Source organism: Pseudophryne corroboree, chromosome 5 (assembly GCF_028390025.1).
Source record: "Pseudophryne corroboree isolate aPseCor3 chromosome 5, aPseCor3.hap2, whole genome shotgun sequence".
NCBI lineage: Eukaryota > Metazoa > Chordata > Amphibia > Anura > Myobatrachidae > Pseudophryne > Pseudophryne corroboree.
In genome coordinates, this window is record NC_086448.1 from 729,904,177 (window position 1) to 729,931,675 (window position 27,499).

The 27,499-nt window shown below is 43.0% G+C and overlaps 1 protein-coding gene across 2 annotated transcripts in view; it reads right to left on the bottom strand.

Moving 5' to 3' along the window:
- Positions 1-26,246, bottom strand: part of LOC134928373 (carbonic anhydrase 2-like) — a 56,728-nt gene extending 30,482 nt beyond the window's left edge. Inside the window, exons 1-3 of one of the 2 annotated variants that reach the window (XM_063924046.1) lie at positions 26,142-26,246; positions 24,864-25,155; positions 23,510-23,707 (exon numbers count right to left, since the gene is read on the bottom strand). In XM_063924046.1, the coding sequence (XP_063780116.1) occupies positions 23,510-23,707; positions 24,864-24,897 (232 nt within the window). In that variant the 5' untranslated portion in view covers positions 24,898-25,155; positions 26,142-26,246. Of the gene's footprint in view, positions 1-23,509; positions 23,708-24,863; positions 25,156-25,424; positions 25,865-26,141 lie in introns of those variants that run through there. The other variant, XM_063924047.1, reaches the window with a different exon arrangement.
- Positions 26,247-27,499: the final 1,253 nt, after the last annotated feature.

Sequence of the window (27,499 nt, forward strand, 5' to 3'; positions counted from 1 at the left end):
GTGGGCGTTTCTGGGTGTCAACTGACCGCTTTCAGGGAGTGTTTGAAAAAACGCAGGCGTGCCAGGAAAAACGCAGGCGTGGCTGGGCGAATGCAGGGCGTGTTTGTGACATCAAAACATGAATTGAACAGTCTGAAGTCATCGCAAGCGCTTAGTAGGTATTGAGCTACTCTGAAACTGCACAAAAAAACTTTGCCGCCGCTCTGCGATCCTTTCGTTTGCACTTCTGCTAAGCTAAGATACACTCCCAGTGGGAGGCGGCATAGCGTTTGCACGGCTGCTAAAAACAGCTAGCGAGTGAACAACTCGGAATGACCACCATTGTCTATTAAAATGCTCTTAGCATTGTGCTTCAGTAATACATTAGGTATAGTTGGCCTCTGCACTTACTGTATATACAGTATACTAGGTGATTCATCACGCCCTATGGGCACTCTTCACACCGTCATAAGGGGCTACGCCCACTTAACCCTTGCACGCCCTTGTGGTGTTCAATATTTTTATTATATGGAGTATTACCTCCAACCATAATTGTGTGAGTGGTTAAATATTCCACGGACAAAGGGCGTGCGATGGTTAAGGGGTCGTAGCCCCTTGCAATGGCGTGAACAGCACACAGCGCCTGATGAGTCACCTAGTAGGTGCTGTGGTTGGGGGAGTGGTGGGTGCGGGGGAGACGCGGATGATGAAGGGAGTCGAGGGGAGACACGGGTGGGGTAGGGATGGTTTTCGGGGGTGCCGCGGGTGGGGGAAGGGTTGATGCGGTGGTGCCGCAGGTGGTTGAGGGGGTCCGGAGCCACTGTGGGTGGGGGAGGAGCGGTTGCAGGGGTGCCGCAGGTGGGGGAGGGGCAGGGACAGTGGTGCTGCGGGTGGAGGAGTGGGTTTGGAACCACCGTGGGTGGTGGAGGGGGGATGTGGGGGTGCCGCGGATGGGGCCCGGAGGTACTGCGAGTGGGGGATGGGCAGCTTCTCCTCCTGGAAGCAGCTAAGCTGCTGTCCTCCCTTTGGCAGTGGCTCTCCCGGAGACTCGCAGAACAGCCAAGCAGCCAGTCACTATTTTTAGCGCTGGTGTCCCAATGCGCCGCATTACTGGGAAGAAGATGCACTCAATAAACTACAGCTCCCAGCAGCCCTTAGTGCCGGAATGCTTCGGTGCTAAGGGCTGCTGGGAGTTGTAGTTTATTTAGTGCATCTACTTACCTGTAATGCGGCGTGTTGGGACACCGGCGCTAACAATAGTGACTGGGTGGCAGAACTGACTGACTGGCTGAATCATTGTAAAAGGTTAGTGCTGTGCAGTGTCAGTGACATTGCACACCCACTGCACTGCACAGCACTGTCACCTTTTACATTGATTCAGCGAACAGACATTACCCTCCGCGATATCACCCACTCTATCCATTACATTAGCCATCTCGGGGCTTCCAGGCCGGCAGGCCAGGTGCTGTGTTGCGAAGTCTGAGCCTCTGGGTATCTGGGCACTGCTGTGGCGGGGAGACACTTTTGTGACATCACGTGCAGAGGAGGCTCCGGGGCTCAGAGAGCATGCGGCGCAGGGAGGGCTATGAAAGCCTTCCGCTGCGCCGCTTTCATACACATCTATGCCGGTGTCCGCAGCAGCTTTGTTCCACCTGCGCTGCGGCTAGGGGATTGTTGATGCTGGAGGGGGCAGGCGCACTAACTGCAGGACATAGGACGCTTCAGTAAAAGGATTTTTTTTCCCCCTATCTGCAGAGACTTGCTGCAGATGCAGTGGCATACCCTCCAACTGTACCTTTTTGTCAGGTACAGTACTTTTTTTTATGGTCTGTACCGATTTTTGGCTCTCCAAACTTCCATTGAAAGTATAGGATAAGGGGTGTGGCCATGTCACTTTACCCATGACCACGCCCCCTTTTCACATTTGTACCGGTTTTTATGTGTAAATTGTTGGAGGGTATGTTGCTGCAGATGCAGTGGGCCTTTTTTGGGGTTTGGGCCTGGAACTGCAGCTCCATCAGTCCCATTGTTAGTCCTGCTCTGGGAACACACAGCAGCCAAAGGGCAGAGCCTCCCATTGGATGTAACCTGTGTGGGAGGGCGTTTCTCGCCCAATCAGCTGTGGGCTGGGTGTGATTGACCTGCTGCTAACCCAATGAGAGCTCCTAGCCACTCCCAGCGTAATACACACAGTCACAGAGTCACAGATCTGAGCTATTATATAGGAGATTGATTGAGTTTTCAAAATACCCGTCCTTGAAAAAGCACAACCAGTGAAACGGGCATTAGTGTCTTCTGTTATTTACTTGAATGCTGTATGTGAGATCTCTTACTGTAGATTAGACCGTTGGAAGGTGGGCTTAGAATGTTAGATGAATGCATTTTTGGTACAATGTATCACTAGGTATCCAATACTCTGAGGATCTGCTATATGCTATTTTGCATACCAAGCGCCTGTGGAAAACCAACGCCACAGACACATTATCAGTAATTCCCGGATCCTTACAATGAGATCACTACTGAGTGCTCCTGTAGCTACGTTGTATTATATTACAAGAAAAGAAACATTCAGATTTGTTTTTACATTTTATGTTGCAAGTGACAGAGAGAACAAACTATAGAGACAAAGGGCCTAATTCTGAGTTGATCGCAGCAGCAAATTTGTTAGCAGTTGGGCAAAACCATGGCCGTCATTCCGAGTTGATCACTCGTTAGCTGTTTTTAGCAGCAGTGCAAACGCTAAGCCGCCTCCCTCTGGGAGTGTATCTTAGCTTAGCAGAAGTGCTAACGAAAGGATCGCAGCGCTGCTACAAAAAAATATTGTACAGTTTCTGAGCAGCTCGAAACTTACTCCTAGCTTGCGATCACTTCAGACTGTTTAGTTCCTGTTTTGACGTCTTAAACACGCCCTGCGTTCGGCCAGCCACTCCCTCGTTTCCTTAGCCACTCCTACATTTTTATCGGGCATGCCTGCGTTTTTACACACACTCCCCGAAAACGGTCAGTTTCCGCCCAGAAACACCCACTTCCTGTCAATCACTCACCGATCAGCAGTGCGACTGAAAAGCGTCGCTAGACCTTGTGTGAAACTGCATAGTTTTGTGTGAAAGTACGTCGCGCGTGCGCACTGCGCATTATACGCATGCGCAGAAGTGCCGCTTTTTCACCTAATCGCTGCACTGCGACCGAAATCAGCTAGCGATCAACTCGGAATGACCCCCCATGTGCACTGCAGGAGGGGCAGATATAACATGTGCAGAGAAAGTTAGATTTGGGTGGGATGTATTCAAACTGAAATCTAAATTGCAGTTTAAAAATAAAGCAGCCAGTATATACCCTGCACAGAAACAATATAACCCACCCAAATCTAACTCTCTATGCAAATGTTACATCCGCCCAGAGCCCACCAAAGGCATAGGCAAACTAGGCAGTTGCCTAGGGCATTTGATATGCCTAGGGGCATCATCAGCTTCTGCTGATTAAAATGATATGCGGCATGCCTATATTCTCTATGTAGCATTTCATATGCAGATACAGCCACAGTCTCACACAGTATATAGGCATGCTGCATATCAGTTTAATCAGCAGAAGCTGCTTGTGCATCCTATCCACATAGCAATGCAAATAAGATGTATTTTCATTAAAAAAAAGGTGCCTGACGTTAGCATTGATGCAAGATTTGTGAGGACACATCTGTATCAAAGCAGAGGCAGAGGTCACAGTGCTAGTGGAAGTGTGAGTGCTGTGTGCATGTGAGTGGGTTGGTTGTGCAGTAGTGTTCAGAATATGTGTAAGGAGCATTATGTGTGTCATGTAAAAATGCATTAATAATGTGCAACATATGTGTAAGGGGCACTATGTGTGTCATTATGTGTATAAGGGCAATAATAATGTGCAGCATATGTGTAACAGGGTACTACTGTATGTGTGTCATTATGTGTATAGGGGCACTAATAATGTGCAGCAAATGTGTAGGGGGCACTATGTGTGTCATGTAAAAATGCATTAATAATGTGCAGCATATGTGTAAGGGGCACTATGTGTGTCCTTATGTGTATAAGGGCATTAATAATGTGCGGCATATGTGTATCAGGGTACTACTGTATGTGTGTCATTATGTGTATAGGGGCACTAATAATGTGCAGCAAATGTGTAGGGGGCACTATGTGTGTCATTATGTGTATAAGGGCATTAATAATGTGTGGCATATGTGTAAGGGACATTATGTGTAAAAGGGCATTAATAAAGGTTGTCAATGTGTAAGGTGAATTATGTTTATAAGGACATTAATGTGTCTCATATGTTTAAGGGGCATTACTGTGTGGAATTGTGTATAAATGCATTACTAATGTGTGGCATTATGTGTATAAGGTGCTCTACTATGTGGCGTTGCATATAGAAAGGGCACTACTGTGTCGTCTAATGTGAATAAAGAGCAATAAGGTGTGGTGTAATGTGAATAAGGAGCAATTCAGTGTGATGTAATGTGAATAAGGGGCTCTACTGTGAGGAGTAACATTTATAAGGTAAAGTGATACTACTGTGGGATGTAATATGAATTATGGACACTATCGCAAGATAAAATGTGAATAAAGTTGCAGTACTGTGTGGCGTAATTGGAATTGGGGTTACTATTGTGTGGCCATGCCCCTTCCCAGCAAGAAGATGCCCCTTTTTGGGCTGTGCGTCAAATGTGCGAACTGTTCCTATTTAAAATATAGGGGGTACAAGGACTGCTATGGGTGAGGGGTGATGGTGCTGGGAAAGAGGTGCAAGGTCAGAGGCAGAACCAGCGGTGGTGCTAGGGGGCACCAGCCAAAATCTTGCCTAGGGCATCATATTGATTAGGGCCGGCTCTGCATCCGCCCCCCCCTGTAGTGCCCATGGTTTTGCCCAATTGCTAACAAACTTGCTGCTGCGATCAACTCAGAATTACCCCGATTGGGCCAGATGTACTAAGCCTTGAAAAGTGATAAAGCGGAGAGTGATAAAGGAGCAGCCAATAAGTTCCTAACTGCCATGGTACAGGCTGGGTTTGAAAGATGACAGTTAGAAGCTGGTTGGTTGGTACTTTATCACTCTCCACTACTTTAACACTTTTCAAGGCTTAGTACATCTGCCCTACTGTGATAACTATTAGTATAACTGACAATTCTTAGAACAACAATCCCTAACATGTAGTTAAAAGATATCTACTTAATAGTGTTTCCTTGTCTCACTAATTCTAATTGCTGGACACCACCTGCACCTGCACCTGCACCTGCAAAACTTGGAGCTTACATTACATACTGTACCTCTCTAATACTCAGGTCTAATTATAGGTGCTGCTGTGTAAAGTAATCTTGCAAAGGAACTAGAATTACAGTGTGCACACTGTTTCATGAAATATTAGGTCATGTGCTACGGGTGTGGTATGGAAGGTAGATAGTAACTAGGTCGATAGTGTCTAGGTCGATCACTATTGGTCAACAGTAACTAGGTCGACAGGGTCTCTAGGTCGACAGGGTCTTTAGGTCGACATGGTCTAGGTCGACAGGTCAAAAGGTCAATACGAGTGTTTTATTTTTGTATGTGTCGTTTTCTTCATAGAGTGACCGGGAACCCCAATTAGTGCACCGTGTCCCCTCGCATTCGGGCAAGGATGCCTTACTCCGCTACCGCTTTGCTCGGCACAGATTACCGTTCCAATCGTAGTCCATGTGGATCGTTAAGTATGAAAAGGTTAAAAAAAAGAAAAAAAATTGTGAAAAACTCATGTTGACCTTTTGACTTGTCGACCTAGAACATGTCGACCTAGAGACCCTGTCGACCTAGAAAACCTGTTGACCTAGTTACTGTCGACCAACAGTGGTCGACCTAGTTACTGTCGACCTAGAGACCGGATCCCAAGTGCTACTGCTAATACCTTCTATGCATGTTATGACCCTTGATGGTTGACGAAAGTTGAATATTCTCCTTTTGACTATAAATGGGGCTGTGAAATCACAGGTACTGTAGCATTTCGACTTTAGGTCACAAGCAGTGACTATCTAGCTCAGTGATTCTGCAGTCAATCACTGGAATATTGGTGTCCAAAATCGTAATAAGGACAGAGGCTGATACTGTATGTGGATAACAATGTACCTGTTAGCCATTATTTTGATTAACTTTAACTGTTGATTTATTACCACAATGTAGAGAAAGATAATTTGATCAGCCAACGTCAGGGTTCTCATAATAAATAATAAATATATAATAATACTAATAATTAAATTGTTGCTCTTTGATCTAGTGTAATATTCCAGATACCATAATTATATATCTTGGCACTATTAATTGAAGGTATCCACTTATCTACAGCAGGACACACATATTTATTAATACACCTGTAAATCTCCATATAGATAAATAGGCAGTGCAAGCACATATCTCACTATAGATAAACAGGCAGTACAAGCACATATCTCATTATAGACACAGACAGTACAAGCACATATCTCACTATAGATAAACAGGCAGTACAAGCACATATCTCACTATAGACACAGACAGTACAAGCACATATCTAACTATAGATAAACAGGCAGTACAAGCACATATCTCACTATAGACACATAGACAGTACAAGCACATATCTCACTATAGATAAACAGGCAGTACAAGCACATATCTCACTATAGACACATAGACAGTACAAGCACATATCTAACTATAGACACATAGGGGTATATTTACTAAGCTCCCGATTTTGACCGAGATGCCGTTTTTTCTTCAAAGTGTCATCTCGGTTAATCTCGGTAATTTACTAAACACTAATCACGGCAGTGATGAGGGCATTCGTAATTTTTTGCAAGTTCAGGTAAAAAATTACGAATGAATACACCATCGGTCAAAACGCGGCTGTTTAAGTATGAATCTCGGTCATTTACTAAGAAGTGCAAAGCCAAAAAAGAACAAACACTGCCGTGAAAAATTACAACTCGTAAAAAAGTGCTAAAAAAAAACAGACCTTTTTTTTTTATTCGTGATTGGATAGGCATGCACGGATCCATGAGATCCGTGCATGTATATCAGTGGGAAGGGGTGGGAAAGTGCTTATTTTTTCAAAAAAAATTGCGTGGGGTCCCCCCTCCTAAGCATAACCAGCCTCGGGCTCTTTGAGCCGATCCTGGTTGCAGAAATATGGTGAAAAAAATGACAGGGGTTCCCCCATATTTAAGCAACCAGCATCGGGCTCTGCGCCTGGTCCTGGTCCCAAAAATACGGGGGGAAAAAAGAGTAGGGGTCCCCCGTATTTTTAAAACCAGCACCGGGCTCCACTAGCTGGACAGATAATGCCACAGCCGGGGGTCACTTTTATACAGCGCCCTGCGGCCGTGGCATCAAAAATCCAACTAGTCACCCCTGGCCGGGGTACCCTGGGGGAGTGGGAACCCCTTCAATCAAGGGGTCCCCCCCCCCCAGCCACCCAAGGGCCAGGGGTGAAGCCCGAGGCTGTCCCCCCCCATCCAATGGGCTGCGGATGGGAGGGCTGATAGCCTTTGTTGTAAAATAAAAGATATTGTTTTTAGTAGCAGTACTACAAGTCCCAGCAAGCCTCCCCCGCATGCTGGTACTTGGAGAACCACAAGTACCAGCATGCGGCGGAAAAACGGGCCCGCTGGTACCTGTAGTACTACCACTAAAAAAATACCCAAAAAAACACAAGACACACACACCGTGAAAGTATAATTTTATTACATACATACACACATACATACATACTTACCTTATGTTCCCACGCAGGTCGGTCCTCTTCTCCAGTAGAATCCAAGGGGTACCTGTTGAATAAATTCTACTCACGAGATCCAGGGGTCCAGGCTCCTCGGCAAATCCAGGGATAATCCACGTACTTGAATAAAACAAAAAAACGGTTGCCCGACCACGAACTGAAAGGTGACCCATGTTTGCACATGGGTCACCTTCCCACGAATGCCAGAAACCCACTTTGCCTTCTGGCTAAGTGGGTTTCTTCAGCCAATCAGGGAGTGCCACGTTGTAGCACCCTCCTGATCGGCTGTGTGCTCTTGTCCTCACTGACAGGCAGCACACGGCAGTGTTACAATGTAGCGCCTATGCGCTACATTGTAACCAATGGTGGGAACTTTCTGCCCTGCGGTTGACCTAAAGTGACGTCACCGCTGAGCAGAAAGTTCCCACCATTGGTTACAATGTAGCGCATAGGCGCTACATTGTAACACTGCCGTGTGCTGCCTGTCAGTGAAGACAGGACCACACAGCTGATCAGGAGAGTGCTACAACGTGGCACTCCCTGATTGGCTGAAGAAACCCACTTAGCCAGAAGGCAAAGTGGGTTTCTGGCATTCGTGGGAAGGTGACCCATGTGCAAACATGGGTCACCTTTCAGTTCGTGGTCGGGCAACCGTTTTTTTGTTTTATTCAAGTACGTGGATTATCCCTGGATTTGCCGAGGAGCCTGGACCCCTGGATCTCGTGAGTAGAATTTATTCAACAGGTACCCCTTGGATTCTACTGGAGAAGAGGACCGCCCTGCGTGGGAACATAAGGTAAGTATGTATGTATGTGTGTATGTATGTAATAAAATTATACTTTCACGGTGTGTGTGTCTTGTGTTTTTTTGGGTATTTTTTTAGTGGTAGTACTACAGGTACCAGCGGGCCCGTTTTTCCGCCGCATGCTGGTACTTGTGGTTCTCCAAGTACCAGCATGCGGGGGAGGCTTGCTGGGACTTGTAGTACTGCTACTAAAAACAATATCTTTTATTTTACAACAAAGGCTATCAGCCCCCCCATCCGCAGCCCATTGGATGGGGGGGGACAGCCTCGGGCTTCACCCCTGGCCCTTGGGTGGCTGGGGGGGGGGGGACCCCTTGATTGAAGGGGTCCCCACTCCCCCATGGTACCCCGGCCAGGGGTGACTAGTTGGATTTTTGATGCCACGGCCGCAGGGCGCTGTATAAAAGTGACCCCCGGCTGTGGCATTATCTGTCCAGCTAGTGGAGCCCGGTGCTGGTTTTAAAAATACGGGGGACCCCTACTCTTTTTTCCCCCCGTATTTTTGGGACCAGGACCAGGCGCAGAGCCCGATGCTGGTTGCTTAAATATGGGGGAACCCCTGTCATTTTTTTCCCATATTTCTGCAACCAGGATCGGCTCAAAGAGCCCGAGGCTGGTTATGCTTAGGAGGGGGGACCCCACGCATTTTTTGGGGGGATTTTACATTGTTTAATTAAAAATAAAAAATAAAAAGAACCCCAGCACGGATCACACAGATCCGGCCGAGATTGATTGTAAAAAAAAACGGCAGTGTTTTGCTAATCACTGCCGTAAAATTAGGAAAAAAAAAACGAATGACATCGACATCGGAAGAAAAGAAAAACACGAATACGACAGCTTAGTAAATCCATCGTAATAAATTCAAAAAGTTGCAGTTTTACACTCTCGATGTCATTCGTGATTGAACTTTGACCTATTTTCGGAAATTACGAATGTTAGTAAATATACCCCATAGACAGTAATAGCACATATATCATTATAGACAAATAGGCAGTGCATGCACATATCTAACTATAGACACATGGGCCAAAATTTACTAATATTCGTGTTTCTGTCGGTTTGTGTAGTGTTTAAACTCGTCTTGTATCGGGTGCATTTCATGCAACTTTTTGAAACTATATACGCCAAGTTACTAAGCATTCGAGTTTATTGTTTTCGTGTTTTCCGATGTCGATGCCAGTCGGTTTTTTTTGGCACATTTACGGCCGTCATTGTCGTTTGCGTACGTGTTTGTGTTGTTTTTGCTGGGGTTTTTTCTAAGTTAAACGCGGCAGGTTTTTTTTCTTCCCGCGGCCGCATTTTCACTTTTAGTTTCGGTTTTCATCCCCGTTCGTGATTGGTTGTGTTTCAGATGGTAGGAGTGTCTGTGCGCAACCATATAAATACGCCCCAAACCGTCCGCACCTCGTGGGTTTAGTTAGTGGTGAGGAGAGAGGTTGTGCAGTGGAGTTTGGAGAGTAGTGTTTGTTTGGAGGAGTATTTTTTGCGAGTTCTGAGTGTTGTATTGTGTTTGAAAGTAGTTTTGTCATTCTTGTTTTCTTGTATTTTTTAGTTTTGTCCCAATTTTTGTCCAAGTTTTTTTTATTTATAGTTCCTTGTCAGTGTTTGTGTGTGTGTGTGTGTGTGTGTGTGTGTGTGTGTGTGTGTGTGTGTGTGTGTGTGTGTGTGATTAGTGTAGTGGTAGCGGAGGAGTGTTTTGTTTTGTCTTTTTTTTTCTGTGTTAATTGTTCAGTCACACAATTATGTGTGACTCAGAGGTGGCTGAGGTGAGTGAGGTGGAGGGTGTTAGTGAGGGGGAGGAGGTCGGTCAGGTGGAGGAGGTGAGTGTTAGTGAGGTTAGTGAGGTGGAGGAGGTTGGTGAGGTTGCTGCAGCAGCCTCAAGTGACAGTGATAGTGACAGTCAGACAGCTCCGCAGCCACGCACCACTACTAAGACTGGGCGGAATGTCAAGTTTAGTTATGCAGAAAATGTGGCATTGGTGCGGGAGCTGATGAAGTATCAGCGGCAGCTATTTGGGCCTGAGTCCGCCAAGGTGCCAACACGGAAGAAGACGGTGTTGTGGGCAAAAGTAGTTGCTGCTGTAAATAGTGAGGGGGTGGTGAAGCGGACGGAGGACACGTGCCGCAAACGGTACTATGACATAAAGCGACGTGTCAAGTCCAAAATGGCCAAGGAGGCGAAGTCGGCTCGCAAAACCGGTGGTGGTCCGCCCTTTATTGCCACATATCTGGACTATGAGGAGCCCATGCGGACTATAATCCCTCCAGAAGTAGTGTCTGCAACCCATGTCCGGGATTCCGATCGCCCCAGGAAGGATGGTGAGCATGTGTATTTGCCTTAACATTCTATGACATTACTTCTGGCTTACTGTATGTTTTAAATGTGTGTCATGTGACGTTGCATATTACTCCCATCTTCAAGTGTGCGTCATCAAATACATTGTTTTGGGTCATGTTTCATACAAAAGTCAATGTAACGTCTTACTTGCTTGTATGTCATGTGGTTTTTGGACAGTACATTTTCCATGTGTAGTTTGGACTTGGTGTGTCATTGAATTGTCCAGCAATAATGTTTTACTTTTGCACATTGTACATTTTGAAAGTTGGACTATGTTTTTTAATTCAGTTATCCATGTGCAATGTTTCCAAATCAGTGGTTGATATGTTAGAGGCTGGAGTAGTGCAAAGTGTCTTTGAAAGCAGTTACATGTATAATTTCATTAGTACTCAATGTAATATTGTTTAAGTCAAGGCCACTATTTGCTGGTTAATTTTGAGTCTGTATTTGTACACTGACACAACAACTGCAGACTTAGTTACCTTACTGGTTTTTTTATTTATTTAATTTTTTTTTAATTTTTGTTGGCCTCATATTGTGGTAATGTGTGTTTGGAGTGCCACATCACAGACCTATTTCTATATCGCATCTGTATTTTTTTTCCTTTTATTTGAAAATGAAGCTGTGTGTGTTTTGGCTTGTTAGTGTATGTTTTTGGAATTGTGTCCTATGTCTGTGTCCTGTATATGATTCCCTGTGTTGCACTTTCCATAGTGCATATGGCTATTGGACAATGTTTTGGGTTTGTTGTTGTGCTTTTTGTGTTTAATGTCCTTATTTTTAGATTCATAATAAAACATCAATTTTTTAAAGATGTACTGTTTATAAGCATAATGGGTGGATGTATTAACAATAGCATGATTTTTTTGTTTTTGTTTTTTTGGATTTACAGTGTTGAAAAAAAGCAGTACTGGTCATCCTACAGTCACTCCCATCACATCTGATGATGATGACGCTGCGGAAGCAGGTAAAGTGTCCATTGTAGTATAGGTTAGGTTTGTAAATGAATGGCCATAACAAAATGTCACTTTCAATACTAGGTCCATCCAAAGAAGTCTTAAGCAGCAGAAGGCGCACTTCTGGAACACACCACAAAAAATATCTGCCAGCAAAGAAAGCAAGGTCTGATGTCCAGGGCCAACCACAGCAGGCTACCCCGCCACGAAGATTATCTACTGTTTGTTCGGTGCCCCCACTCCAAATTTTGGACACACCTCCAAGACGACAACCACACTCCCCTCATCTTGATTGTGAGTAACAAACTGTGATAACAATTAAAAATGTCAGATCTTTAAAAAACCATTTACTTAAACTCATTAAGTCAATACCCATCAAAATCAGATTTCAAAACATGATGCATAAACAACAACATTTGAAATATTTGAAAGTTGAACTCAAATGTGTGTAATAATGGATATATGTTGTTAAATGTGTATTGCCTTACAAATCTACAAGTTTTGGCCAGCAAACATAAGGAAATCAATTATTTTGCATGAGAGAAGTTTGTGTCCCTTTTATAGGCATCCTAATTCAGGTTAGAATGATTTGTAAGTGTTAACACATGTAAACACGGCTGAAAAAAGCAGGTCTATTTTTTTGCTGCGTTTTTTAACGAATCGCAAACAAATCCGACCGCAATTGAGCACTCAGAGACTAACACCCAAATACGAATGAATAGTGAACTCCCGTATTGTATGAAATAACAGGCGCGTTTGACCGATGGTCTATTCATTCGTATTTGTGTATTTTGCCGTTCAAACCATTACGAATGTCCCAAACACTGCCGAGATTTGTGCTTAGTGAATTCCCGTGTTGGGACTTAGTAAAAAAAACACAAATTGGCCAAACTCTGATTTTTAGTAAATACTGGCCATATACAGTACAAGCACATATCTCACTATAGATAAATAGGCAGTACAAGCACATATCTCACTATAGATAAATAGGCAGTACAAGCACATATATCATTATAGACAAATAGGCAGTAATAGCACATATCTCACTATAGATAAATAGACAGTACAAGCACATATCTCACTATAGATAAATAGGCAGTACAAGCACATATCTCACTATAGATAAATAGGCAGTACAAGCACATATATCATTATAGACAAATAGGCAGTAATAGCACATATCTCACTATAGATAAATAGACAGTACAAGCACATATCTCACTATAGATAAATAGGCAGTACAAGCACATATCTAACTATGGATAAATAGGCAGTACAAGCACATATCTAACTATAGACACACAGACAGTACAAGCACATATCTCACTATAGCTAAATAGGCAGTACAAGCACATATCTCACTATAGCTAAATAGGCAGTACAAGCACATATCTCACTATAGATAAATAGGCAGTACAAGCACATATCTAACTATGGATAAATAGGCAGTACAAGCACATATCTAACTATAGACACACAGACAGTACAAGCACATATCTCACTATAGCTAAATAGGCAGTACAAGCACATATCTCACTATAGCTAAATAGGCAGTACAAGCACATATCTCACTATAGATAAATAGGCAGTGCATGCACATATCTAACTATAGACACATAGACAGTACAAGCACATATCTCACTATAGATAAATAGGCAGTACAAGCACATATCTCACTATAGATAAAGAGGCAGTACAAGCACATATATCATTATAGACAAATAGGCAGTAATAGCACATATCTCACTATAGATAAATAGGCAGTACATGCACATATCTAACTATAGACACATAGACAGTACAAGCATTTATCTCACTATAGATAAATAGGCAGTACAAGCACATATCTCACTATAGATAAATAGGCAGTGCATGCACATATCTAACTATACACACATAGACAGTACAAGCACATATCTCACTATAGATAAATAGGCAGTACAAGCACATATCTCCCTATAGATAAATAGGCAGTACAAGCACATATCTCACTATAGATAAATAGGCAGTACATGCACATATCTAACTATACACACATAGACAGTACAAGCACATATCTCAATATAGATAAATAGGCAGTACAAGCACATATCTCACTATAGATAAATAGACAGTACAAGCACATATCTCACTATAGATAAATAGGCAGTACAAGCACATATCTCCCTATAGATAAATAGGCAGTACAAGCACATATCTCACTATAGATAAATAGGCAGTACAAGCACATATCTCACTATAGATAAATAGGCAGTACATGCACATATCTAACTATAGACACATAGACAGTAAAAGCACATATCTCACTATAGATAAATAGGCAGTACAAGCACATATCTCACTATAGATAAATAGACAGTACAAGCACATATCTCACTACAGATAAATAGGCAGTACAAGCACATATCTCCCTATAGATAAATAGGCAGTGCAAGCACATATCTCCCTTTAGATAAATAGGCAGTGCAAGCACATATTTCACTATAGATAAATAGGCAGTACAAGCACATATCTCACTATAGATAAATAGGCAGTACAAGCACATATCTCACTATAGATAAATAGGCAGTACAAGCACATATCTCACTATAGATAAATAGGCAGTACATGCCAGGGGCGTAACTAGAAATTTTTCTCCCCCAAGCCAAAATATTCTCTGGCGCCTCCCCCCATAATTGCCACTAGTAAAGTGATGAAATTGTGCACGCCATAGGCGCGCGTGCCGCAAAAGGGGGTGTGGTCTTGGTGAAATGGGCGTGGCTTTGCTTAAAGTGGTGTGGCATTGCAGGAAAAGACTACCTTATACCCCAGGTTTGAACCTGCATGTCCAGACATTGGCCACCACAGGAAAAAAAAAAATCTTGATTCATGCCCCTTACATTATTTGTCATTTTTCCTCCTTATAGTAATGCCTATTATACATTACGCCACATACTGCAATGGCCCTTAGACATTATGCCACACACAATAATGCCCATGACACAATATGCCACACACCATAATGCCCCCAACACATTATGCCACACACTGTAATGCCTGTGACACATTGACATGCATCACAATGCCCGTTATACATTATGTTTCACACTGCAATGCCCGAGGCATTATACCACATACAATGCCTGTTATACAGTACACCACACACCGTCATGCCTGTGACACATTATGACACACACCGCAATGCCCGTTATACATTATGCCACACACCGCAATGCTGCGACACATTATGACACACACCGCAATGTCCGTGACACATTATGACACACACCACAATGTCCGTGATACATTATGTCACACACCGCAATGTCCGTTATACATTATGCCACACACCGCAATGCCCATTACACATTGAGCCCTACAGTAAGGCTTCTAATTACATTTAAATTACCTGCTCGTTGCCAGGGGTTTCATGCTCTTGGTTCCATGCACGGTGCCAGGGGTTTTCATGCTAAGGGTGTCATGCTTGTTGCCAGGGGTTTCATATGCTAGTTGTTATGCTTGTTGTCAGGGGTATCATGTGCTGGGTGACAAGCTCATTGCCAGGGGTTTCGTGCACTGGGTGTCATGCTCGTGGCTACGGGGTAATGCTTGTTGCCAGGGATTTCATGAGCTGGGTGTCGTACTTGTTACCAGGGAGTAATGCTTCTTGCTAGGGCTGTGCCCCCAGTGCCACATATGCCCCCAGTGCCAGATATTCCCCCACAGTGCGAGATAAAAATATGCCCCCATAGTGCCAGAAACACATATGCCCCCAGTGCCACATATGCCCCCACAGTACCAGATACACATATGTCCCCAGTGTCAAATATGCCCCCCCAGTGCCAGCTACATACCCTTCCCCCGCTGCTGTGCTGTCAGGGAAGGAGGGTAGTGGTACAGTCTGGGAAGGAGCCGGACGGCACAGCGCGCGCCTCTCCTGTGTCTCCGGCGGCGTGTCTGTCAAATGAAGTGCCGGTTTGTGAGCCAATCAGAGCTCGCGGACCGGTAGCTACGGCTCCTGATTGGCTACCGGTCCGCGAGCTCTGATTGGCTCATGAACCAGCACTTAATTTGACAGACACGCCGCCGCCTGCCGCCAAGAGGGACACATGAGAGGCGCGCGCTGTGCCCTCCGGCTCCTTCCCGGACTCAGTCTCTGCAGCAATCAGTGGCGGCGTCCCTGCAGCCCTGCGCCTCCAAGCCTCCGCAGTGGCTGCGGGGACTGTAGTTACGCCACTGGTACATGCACATATCTCCCTATAGATAAACAGTCAGTACAAGAACATATCTCCCTGTAGATAAATAGGCAGTACAAGCACATATCTCCCTATAGACAAATAGGCAGTACAAGCACATATCTTACTATAGATAAACAAGCAGTACAAGCACATAGCTCACTATAGATGAATAGGCAGTACAAGCACATATCTCCCTATAGATAAATAGGCAATACAATCACATATCTCACAATAGATAAATAGGCAGTACAAGCACATATCTCCCTATAGATAAATAGGCAGTACAAGAACATATCTCACTATAGATAAATAGGCAGTACAATCACATATCTCACTATAGATAAATAGGCAGTACATGCACATATCTCACTATAGATAAATAGGCAGTACTAGCACATATCTCCCTATAGACAAATAGGCAGTACAAGCACATAGCTCACTATAGATGAATAGGCAGTACAAGCACATATCTACCTATAGATAAATTGGCATAACAAGCACATATCTCCCTATAGATAAATAGGCAATACAATCACATATCTCACAATAGATAAATAGGCAGTACAAGCACATATCTCCCTATAGATAAATAGGCAGTACATGCACATATCTCACTATAGATAAATAGGCAGTACAAGCACATATCTCACTATAGATAAATAGGCAGTACATGCACATATCTCACTATAGATAAATAGGCAGTACAAGCACATATCTCACTATAGATAAATAGGCAGTACAATCACATATCTCACTATAGATAAATAGGCAGTACATGCACATATCTCACTATAGATAAATAGGCAGTACAAGCAAATATCTCCCTCAGTACAAGCACAGATCTCCCTATAGATAAATAGGCAGTACAAGCACATATCTCCCGACAGATAAATAGGGAGTACAAGTGCAGATAAATAGACAGTACATGAACATATCTCCCTATAGATAAAAAGGCAGTACAAGCACATATCTCCCTATAGATAAATAGGCAGTACAAGCACATATCTCCCTATAGATACAGTAAGTAGGCAGTACATGCACATATCTCCCTACAGATAAATAGGGAGTACAAGCACCGTTAAATAGGCAGTACAAAAATATATCTCCCTATAGATAAAAAAGCAGTACAAGCACATATGGCCCTATAGATAAGTAGGCAGTACATGCACATATCTCCCTATAGTTAAATAGGCATTACAAGTACATATCTCCCTATAGATAAATAGGCAGTACATGCACATATATCCCTATAGATAAATAGGGAGTGCAAGCACATATCTCCCTATAGATAAATAGGCAGTACATGCACATATATCCCTATAGATAAATAGGGAGTGCAAGCACATATCTCCCTATAAATAAATAGGCAGTACAAGCACATATCTCCCGACAGATTAATAGGGAGTACAAGTGCAGATAAATAGACAGTACATAAACATATCTCCCTATAGATAAAAAGGCAGTACAAGCACATATCTCCCCATAGATAAATAGGCAGTACAAGCACATATCTCCTTATAGATACAGTAAGTAGGCAGTACATGCACATATCTCTCTACAGATTAATAGGGAGTACAAGCACCGTTAAATAGGCAGTACAAAAATATATCTCCCTATAGATAAAAAAGCAGTACAAGCACATATCTCCCTATAGATAAATAGGCTGTAAAAGCACATATCTCCCTATAGATAAGTAGGCAGTACATGCACATATCTCCCTATAGTTAAATAGGCATTACAAGTACATATCTCCCTATAGATAAATAGGCAGTACATGCACATATATCCCTATAGATAAATAGGGAGTGCAAGCACATATCTCCCTATTGATAAATAGGCAGTACAACAAGCACATATCTCCCTATAGATAAATAGGCAGTACAAGAACATATCTCCCTATAGATAAATAGGCAGTACAAGCACATATCTCACTATAGATTAAGAGGCACCTGTGTATAATGCCCACATGTATATACTGTTTCACCTGTGTATAATGCCCACATGTATATACTGCTGCACCTGTGTATAATGCCCACATGTATATACTGCTCCACCTGTATAATGCCCAAATGTATCTACTGCTGTACCTGTGTATAATGCCAACATGTATATACTGCTGCACCTGTGTATATTGCCCACATGTATATACTGCTGTACCTATGTATAATGCCCACATGTATATACTGCTGCACCTGTGTATAATGCCCACATGTATAACTGCTGCACCTGTGTATTATACCAACATGTATATACTGCTGCATCTGTGTATAATGACCACATATATATACTGCTGCACCTGTGTATAATGCCCACATGTATATACTGCTGCACCTGTGTATAATGCCAACATGTATATACTGCTGCACCTGTATATAATGCCCACATGTATATAATGCTGCACCTGTGTATAATGCCCACAAGAACCCTTGCACTCATATATTGTGTATAAATCTGGCTCTGGTACTAGCCAGTGCCTCCTGAGCCATTTACGTCACTGCAGGATTCCTATGTCAGTCATACAGCAACCTCGGAGACTGACACACTACACTGATTACCCTGCAGGAGCATACAACACATATAATAACTGCAGGACACACAGTACAGGAGCAGCAAGAACACAGTTACACTGAAGTGAAGGAAAATATTTGGTAATTAATGTAACGCTACATCTTGTCTATTGCTTTCCATTTTAAGCGGCAAGAAACCTGACTCTGAGTCTATATGCCATTAGCTTGTTCAATAATGCTACGTAGTGAAGAAATAATTCGATTGTAGGAAAACAATATAATTATTTTGTAGTTTAATTTAAATTTTATTGAAAACTTATTATGTAGGAACCATAAAAGGCCACTTTCTGACCATAAAAAGCAATCTTCTGAACTTCACAATGCAGTGACATTTAACTATCTCTCCACTTAATAGAATAATAGCCAAATGACTTTTAGCAATAATCCTCTTACAGCAGGTATGTCAATGATGCCGGTAGTCCTGTAGTGTGGCAGACACTCCCCCCAAATAGAACTAGGAAGAACATTGACAGCACACAACTTCTGGATATATGTGTAAATACAATATATATATATATATATATATATATATATACATATACACACATAGATAGATAGATAGATAGATAGATAGATAGATAGATAGATAGATAGATAGATAGACCACACACACACACCTATATATATATATATATATATATATATATATATGTATATATATATATATATACATACTACACATTAATAAGTATACGAGACGGGATGGTAGATGTGATTCCATATCACACACACTGCTCCTCTGAATCTCCTGTTTGATGTATGTTATGCCTCTCTCACTTGCTTTGGACATCAATAAAACCAGTTAAACGAAAGGGGATTAATTAGATAAATGTCCTATGTTGTATCAGTTTATGACAAATTAAGGAATGACAAATGGCGCAAGCCTTGGAACATTAAATGCTTCACAGATATTGTTCCTACCACCGTGAATAAAATATTGGATCCTAGGTTGTTTGGTGAATCTAGTATTAATCTAGTATTAACATCGGGATGACACTGATGTGCATGTGAAGCAACACAATGGACAGTTAAGTAAACAGACAAGGGAAGCTTTGTTAGAGACAGGCAAAGTCATAGCCAAATATAAAAGGACAGGAGCAGGAGGGGGAGAGATACACAAGGACAGACAGGGGTAAAGCCTGCACTTGTTATCATTCTCACAAAATATCACACTGGAAATGTAAAATCAGCGAGGTGTTTATATTATTAATGCAGCAAAACAAAAAAAGGGGAAAGCAGCGCTAGTTTACCTGCTGTACAGAAGCTTGTGCTGGAGGTATAGGTTTGTTTTAAAATATATTTTACTAATCACTTGAAGTACAACAAAACCCCTTTTCATACAAGCCTTTGTCCACTGGGTAAACCAGTGTTGCCTTTCCCCCCTTTTTGCTTTAATGTTTTATATTTGCGGTGTTAGCAGTCACCTATAGGCATTTACTTTGTACTGACTGGTATTGCTCGGCGCCTGCCGGGTACCATGTGACCTGAAATAGAATAACAGCAGATATAAGGTGTAAGGGATCTTTGTGTTGCAGTGGTGCCCATGTGTTGACTAGGGCTGTGGTGCCCATGTTCTGACAAGTGCAATGGTGCCCGTGTGTTAGCTGGTACTCTGGTGCCCATGTGCTGACAAGTGCCATGGTGCCCATGTGTTGGCTGGTACTGTGGTGCCGATGTGCTGACTAGTGCTGTGGTGCCCATGTGTTGGATGGTACTGTGGTGCACATGTGCTGTCAAGTGCGATAGTGCCCATGTGTTGGCTGCTACTTTGGTGCCAATGTGTTGGTCAGTACGGTGGTGCCCGTCTGCTGACTAGTGCTGTGGTGCCCATGTGTTGACTGGTACAGTGATGCCCAAGTTTTGGATGGTACTGTGGTGCCCATGTGTTGGTTGCTACTAAGGTGCCCATGTGTTGGCTAGTACTTTGGTGCCAATGTGTTGCCTGGTGCTGCGGTGTTCCTGCCAGGGACTGTAACAAAAAGCTAACCTGTAGAGACATGCTTTATAATAAAGTATATAATGCAGGGAGAATAGCAGAGTGAATGCTGGCTGCACGTACTGTCATACCTACAATGAGTGTACAGTACTGTATATTGTAGGAGCCAATGACTGAGCTCTGAGTGCATATGAGTGAAATACGGCATATACAGACATGTTTAGTGACTGCTCCCGCACATATACAGTTGGTCACCCTTGCTGCCTCACCCTAAATATCAGAAATACTCCCTAAAATAGTGAGGATCTCACTGAGTCTGGCAATCTCCCTGAGGCAGTGTTTACGCATGTGCAATCCACTGGTGATGTAACCACTCTCCGGCCCACCATGGAGGAAACACTGGGGCTGTATTACTAGGTACAATGGGAGTAGGTCACTTTTATGGCACGCCTCTTAGGCAGAGGTATACACACGCTTGTCTGCGCTGCGCACTTAGGCGTTGCTGTCACAATCTCACTGAAATGCATTTTTAAAGGTAGGCAAGTATTTTGTTATATATATAAATACATTCAGAAGATGTCTGTAGATGAGCTGTTGGCCTGTACTGTATGTGCAATCGCCTTTTGGCCTCACTTATCAGTCCCTAGTGACCCTGAATTGGATCTTGCTGATGCAGTAAGGCTGGGTACACACTAGCGCGATCTCGGACCAATATGTCGTTTATGGCCAAATCGAAATGACATATTGGCTGGATCGCCCAGTGTGTTCCTGTGATTTGCGCACTCCCGCGGTCATTAGCGATGTCTCTGGTCAGCTGCAGGTTCAACCAGAAGACATCGCTAGTGATGCCATGCTGCTGAAAGGAGCAATGCATCCTCCGTCACTACATGCCCCCCTGTGCTGGCAAGTGTGTATGTACTTGCCAATGCAGGGTCCCATCGTCTGCCAGATCGGCTGACTACAAATCATTCTCATGTATAGCTGGGTTAAGATGATGCACATTAAAATCCAATTTGCCCCTTACTTGTATGCCCACACTGCACTCTGATCTTTCCAAGGTTCATACTGTGTATTACACAGTCTGAGAGGAAGGAAAACACCTAGCTCTGATGGTATAAAACCATGTCTGAAAGAGCTGGAGGAAGCCAGACTGTCACAATCCTGCCTGTGCCTATAAATTGGAGCTTTCACTGGGGTATGCAGAGGAAGCCATATATACTAATAACCTTCTAACTTGGGAGATCTGAACAACGGAACACAGGGTGTGGCAGCAGCGAAATGGGCACATGGCCACGCTGCTGGTTGGTGCTGTTTTTTTAGATTTATTAATGGCGCATGCTGCAGAGACCCCTGTGTCCACAGCATGCAGGATTGCAACATCTCCCAATTACATGTAACAGGATGAAGGAGGAACCCTGGACACTACCGCTGTTACAGAACCCTGAGTCCGGTCACCCCTTATCCCCCACTAACATGTCCATTCACCACTTAGACAGTCCTTATAGTTATCTAGTTCACAGGTTCTCAAACTCGGTCCTCAGGACCCCACACGGTGCATGTTTTGCAGGTTTCCTCACAGAATCACAAGTGAAATAATTAGCTCCACCTGTGGACCTTTTAAAATGTGTCAGTGAGTAATTAATACACCTGTGCACCTGCTGGGTTACCTGCAAAACATGCACTGTGTGGGGTCCTGAGGACCGAGTTTGAGAACAACTGATCTAGTTGTATAATCACTGGCAGGAGATGTTAAGTAAGCAACTATCTACTTAATTTATTGCTACCAGCTGGAACTTTATATCTGCCTATGGACACATTATCCTGATACCATTACGCCAGTGACATTATATGAATGTCTAGTAATAAATGCAGAATGATCATCTGTAAAAACTATATTTTAAACAGTAAAATCATAGGTTCAAAATATTGGTTTGTTCCAGGAAGATCTCAGGATAGTTTTGTAAATGACTATAAACAGTAAAAATCTATTATTTATAGGAGAGCCTCAATGCTTTTAACTATCACCTTGAAAATGTCTTAAAGTCTTATAGATCGCCTTTGACTAGTGTCACTGTGCATCAATTCTGGGTGCTCCCTGGGTCAGTAAGTTCATCAGTGACAGAGTAACCAGAGAAGGAACTGCCACGAAGAACACAATGGTATTATTTATTCAGTTACAAAGGAATAACAAGTGTGTCATACAGTGGTTTGTTTCCAAATCCACAAAACCTGCAATGGATTAACAGTAACTATATCAAACACTTATAGAAACTGTATACTTTAGCAAACACAACAAAACATATGTTTTGATTCTAATAATGAGTAAATGGTGTGATCAATAACTGCATTTGGGTTTCTCTCAATAACAATCAATAACAGCAAAACTTTTAATGTGCTGTAAGAAGAACTAGATTCACAATCAGAACGCTACTTCCATGAGTGGGGGCATGTGCTAAACTGTCCTGGAAAAATATTTCTATCCTTAGTCCACCAAACCAATATGTATCTATTTTCATAAATAACACTTTTCTGTTGGACACTATAATGAGCAGTGAAACAGAGTAGCCTATTACATTTCTTTCTAGGGCTTTGGATCTGGTGTTGGTAATAGAGGGTAAACGTACAGTACCAGCCTGCGTATATTTATCTACAACATATCTGTTGCAGATAAGCCTGTAGTAACCTTGAAACGTGTAACCACCGAGCCGGGGCTTGGCGTGGCTTCGGTTATAACCTACAAGTACATACAGTACAAAGGACACGAGGTAAATATCATTGAGCACAGTGTCGGTGTCCTGTCTTCCCGGTAAATGATACGTGGACTTTTACTGAAAAGGGAAAAATAGATTATAGACCTTTAATGGAAACATTTCAAAGTCCCCATGACAATTATAACCTTTTAAAACCCCCCCAGAGGTCGACGACCATCAAATGACTAATTACATTCTATGAAGAACTGACCTGATTTGTCTTCAGAGTCATCAAACTCTACGTTGAAGGAATGGCCATTGTTTAAGATTACTTGTGAGGTTGATGGCTCATAGCTAACGCTCAATGGTTGAAGAGATTGGTCGTACTTTGCTTGACTGGTTTCTATATTGATAGGAGACTGGTGATCATGATGAGCTATGGGGAAGGAATGGTACCAGGTCCTTGGTCCTATGAAACAGAGGAAGGATTTAGGGTACATTTACAATTTGATTATGTTTTTAAGAGATACAGGTTGAAAGTATATACAGTACAGTTCTAATGTGACCTGTAAATGAAACTGCAGTATTCTAGTCACTAAAAATTGGGAAATTATTCTTGTTTTTCATCTTAGTGATCATTATTGCAAGCTAGCCGTCTACTGCAAGAGCTGACAAGGTGTTTCAAGGTCAATACTCACTGAAAGTGCTTGCATGTGTTGCAAGATGGTACAAGTTTAATCAGTAGCTTTTTAAAAGTTAATATTGAATTTGCAGGAGGGCAGTGCGGAACAGTCCTTTCCATAATATTAACTCATTCGGAAAACACCCACACACTCAAATAAATTGTTTTTAAATCTGCTCTATAATTGGGGGTCTTTAGCCAATGTAAAACTTATTATCTCAAAATAAACTGCAAATAGACCTATTTAAGGGGATGCTTTAAATATTGCACGCTAACTTGGAAATCTATACATCTTGTCATTTCAAGGTCATACAAAATAAAAGATGCACAGGGTAATATTTGCAAATGCTTTTTCTTTTTTAAATAAATGACTCACAAGTTAAAAATATAAAATTCCTAAACCTTTGGAAAAAAACATTCAGTGCATCTTCTGAATGTTCTCCAGGGGCAACATAACAATTTGGTGTCTAATGAGAGAAGTGTATTAGAGCAGTGCTCAGCTATGGTGTCCAGCGTGTCATTATTCGGAACAGAACGCTGCTGGGCAGCTAAATACAACCAGATAAATGATCTGTATATTGAATCACTTCCAGATGCAATTAGTTTCATTTCTATCCCCACTGCAGCAGTCCAGAGGGAAACTCTAGTTAAGTTAATGAAAAGGCAATCCACTGAAATGAATAAACCAGGACGCTCTTTATGGTGAGAGGGCAATCCTGAAAACTGATACTAGCCTGACTACATATAGATGTTACAGAACTCAAAAATAGAAATTGTACCAAGTGTTACATTTAAAAACGTTGTCTCAAGACAAGAAACGCTTTGATTGTTGGTTCCGTAAATAAATGGACATGTCACCTGTCCACAGCTCAAGATCCATTACTTTATATGTAAAACTTTAATGTAGGTCACAAGAAGACGGCCACATGTTCCCATCACTCACCATTGTCAGGACCATATCCCCATGAATGAGCCATTATCTTCTGCTGGACAAGTCCCTTTCCTGGGTTCTGGTGAGTGAGTGTCAGCCACCAGGCTTTTTTTTGGGCACTTTATAGGGTCCCACCAACTCCATCTCACTCAGAACCACGACAGGTGGGTTTGGCTCTTAGAGTTCAGCCTGTTTAAGGGCGGAGAGTACAATTAACCCCTTCTTCACAGTGCCACGCCGATGACTTCTGCTCCACCACAGGTCCCTTCTTCCGTACTCCTCCCATTCAGATCTGTAACTTGTTCTGTATACAAAGCATACACACAGTAAATACACCCACAACACTGCAGTCTCTTAGCATCCACAACAAGACCAGCCATCTCCAGAACAGACTAGTGAGCTTCGGGTCTGTCCTAGGAGAGGGACAAAACTCACAGCACACAAGTCGGTCTGCGGTGACACCGTCTCCAAGATAACAGGAGTCACATCATACGCTGGGTGACATTAGTAGACTAACACTGCATGGGACAAACACAGGCGCAATAACATGAAAGCCATGGCAAAGACACATACTGTAGAATACAGTGAGGTACACAGGGATGGGTCAGGCTGGTCCAGGTCACAGACCAACATGCAGAAGATCAGCCCTTAGTGCACAGTGTCCTTCTATCAGATCCTGCAGTCACATAAGGACATTGCCATCTGCCCAGATCCCACCTGAGATTGTCCTATTTATGTGCAACAATATATTGATTTCCTATTAAATCACAAGGTCGGTCATGTCCTTCCCTTCTCAAAAAATAAAGTGACTTGTCCTCTGCAGATGTATCACACAGATGACCCTTATCTGAATCTGTCACAGCTCCCAGCCACAGATACAAGAAGCAATCAGACCCCAGGAGCTGCCTTTGGGGATTCCCATACTGTAGCTGGAGGATCCTCGGTCAGAAATCCCATGTTACAGGCAGCAGCACTTGTAGGAATCCAGAAAGCATTGTTTCCTATTGCAGAGAGTATGTGAGCTGGATGCTGTGCCCAGCATGGCATGTATACAGCATGTGGGCATTAAGCCTAAGCACAGCAACAGCATCTAACGGATCATGTGCCTCATCCCCTGTCTTAAAAACCCTGTGCCCCCTCCTCTCAGCATCCTTCCCACAGCAGGAGAACGGCAAAAGCACTGAGGACTTTACGTCTCCCAGAGCCTTGCTGTGCAATGCATTACAGCAGTGTCCCCTAAACAGCAGGGATGCACCTGATATGACCCCAGATTATGCCAATGCACCTTACCTTGACTCCCTCAGCGTCGTATGATCCAAAAATAATTCCTAATCTCATGCATTGCAATAAATCATACATTGACCTTGCCATTCTGAGACGTGGAGATGTGAAGCTGCGTTGGTGTGATCTGTTTTTTGAATTAGGATAGGATTACACGGAATAGCTAGGTTTCTGCTGCCCCCTTCTGGCAGAAGGTGGTACTAACACATTGAAACATAGAATAGTACACGTTTGACATTACTGTAGCCGTTCTGCAGACCTGCTCCCTGGCGACCAACTACTGTACATCTGCTGTTTAAAATATGCCAGTCCAGATTACGTCTCACTTTTATATAATTTTTTAAGTAAATAGTATTATTATTATTATTATCATCATCATCATCATCATCATCATCATCATCATCATGCTGTTAAATAAAATAGATAACACGTTGTTGTTGTTGTTGTTGTTGTTATTATTATTATTGGTAGTAGTAGTAGCAGTGTTATGTTTATAAAGAACTCATACATTCCTCAGAGCCACTGGAATATTTATAATGGGTGCAATGTGTTCAGGGCCCCCACACCGCAGACCGCAAACCATGCACCCATTCTTTTTTATTTTTTACTTTTCTTTATTGAAGCAAGAAATAAGTAGTGCAACAAATGTATTTGTGTGTATATAACTCATTGCACAATGGGAGTTATTCTGACCTGATCGCACGCTGCACTTTTTCGCAGCCGTGCGATCGGGTCTGAACTGCGCTTGCACTGCGGCCGCATTGCGCAGGCGTGCTGTTGCCCAGCGATGGCCGTCGCCGGGCAGTGACGCTTTCTACGAAGAAAGTGGTCGCAGCAGCGACCACAAGAAGATTGACAGGCAGGAGGCAGATCCGGGCGTCAACTGATCGTTTTCAGGGAGTGGTGAGTCCAACGCAGGCGTGTCCAGGCGTTTGCAGGGCGGATGTCTGACATCATTTCCGGGACCTGACACGCTGAAGACATCGCAGTGGGTAAATAACTCCAGACCTACTCCTGTCCTGCACAAAACTTTTTTGCATAGCATGGCTGCACAAGCGATCGCAGCCTTGCTATGCAAAAATCCACTCCCCCCATAGACAGCGTCTAGTTGATTGCATGGGCTGCAAAAAGTTGCAGTGTGCGACCAACTCGGAATGTCCCCCAATGTGCAGTACATCAAGATCACAATATTTTACCAATGGAAAAAAAAGAGAGTTACATAAGAGTTACGTATGGAATACATAAGAAAAAAGAAAATTACAATTAATACAGGGTCCGGAGTCATAGCAATCAGATCAATATCATCAAACACCCATTATTTTGAATACTTACCCTCCGGAGTCCCGTGGTGCGACAGCAAAGCTGCA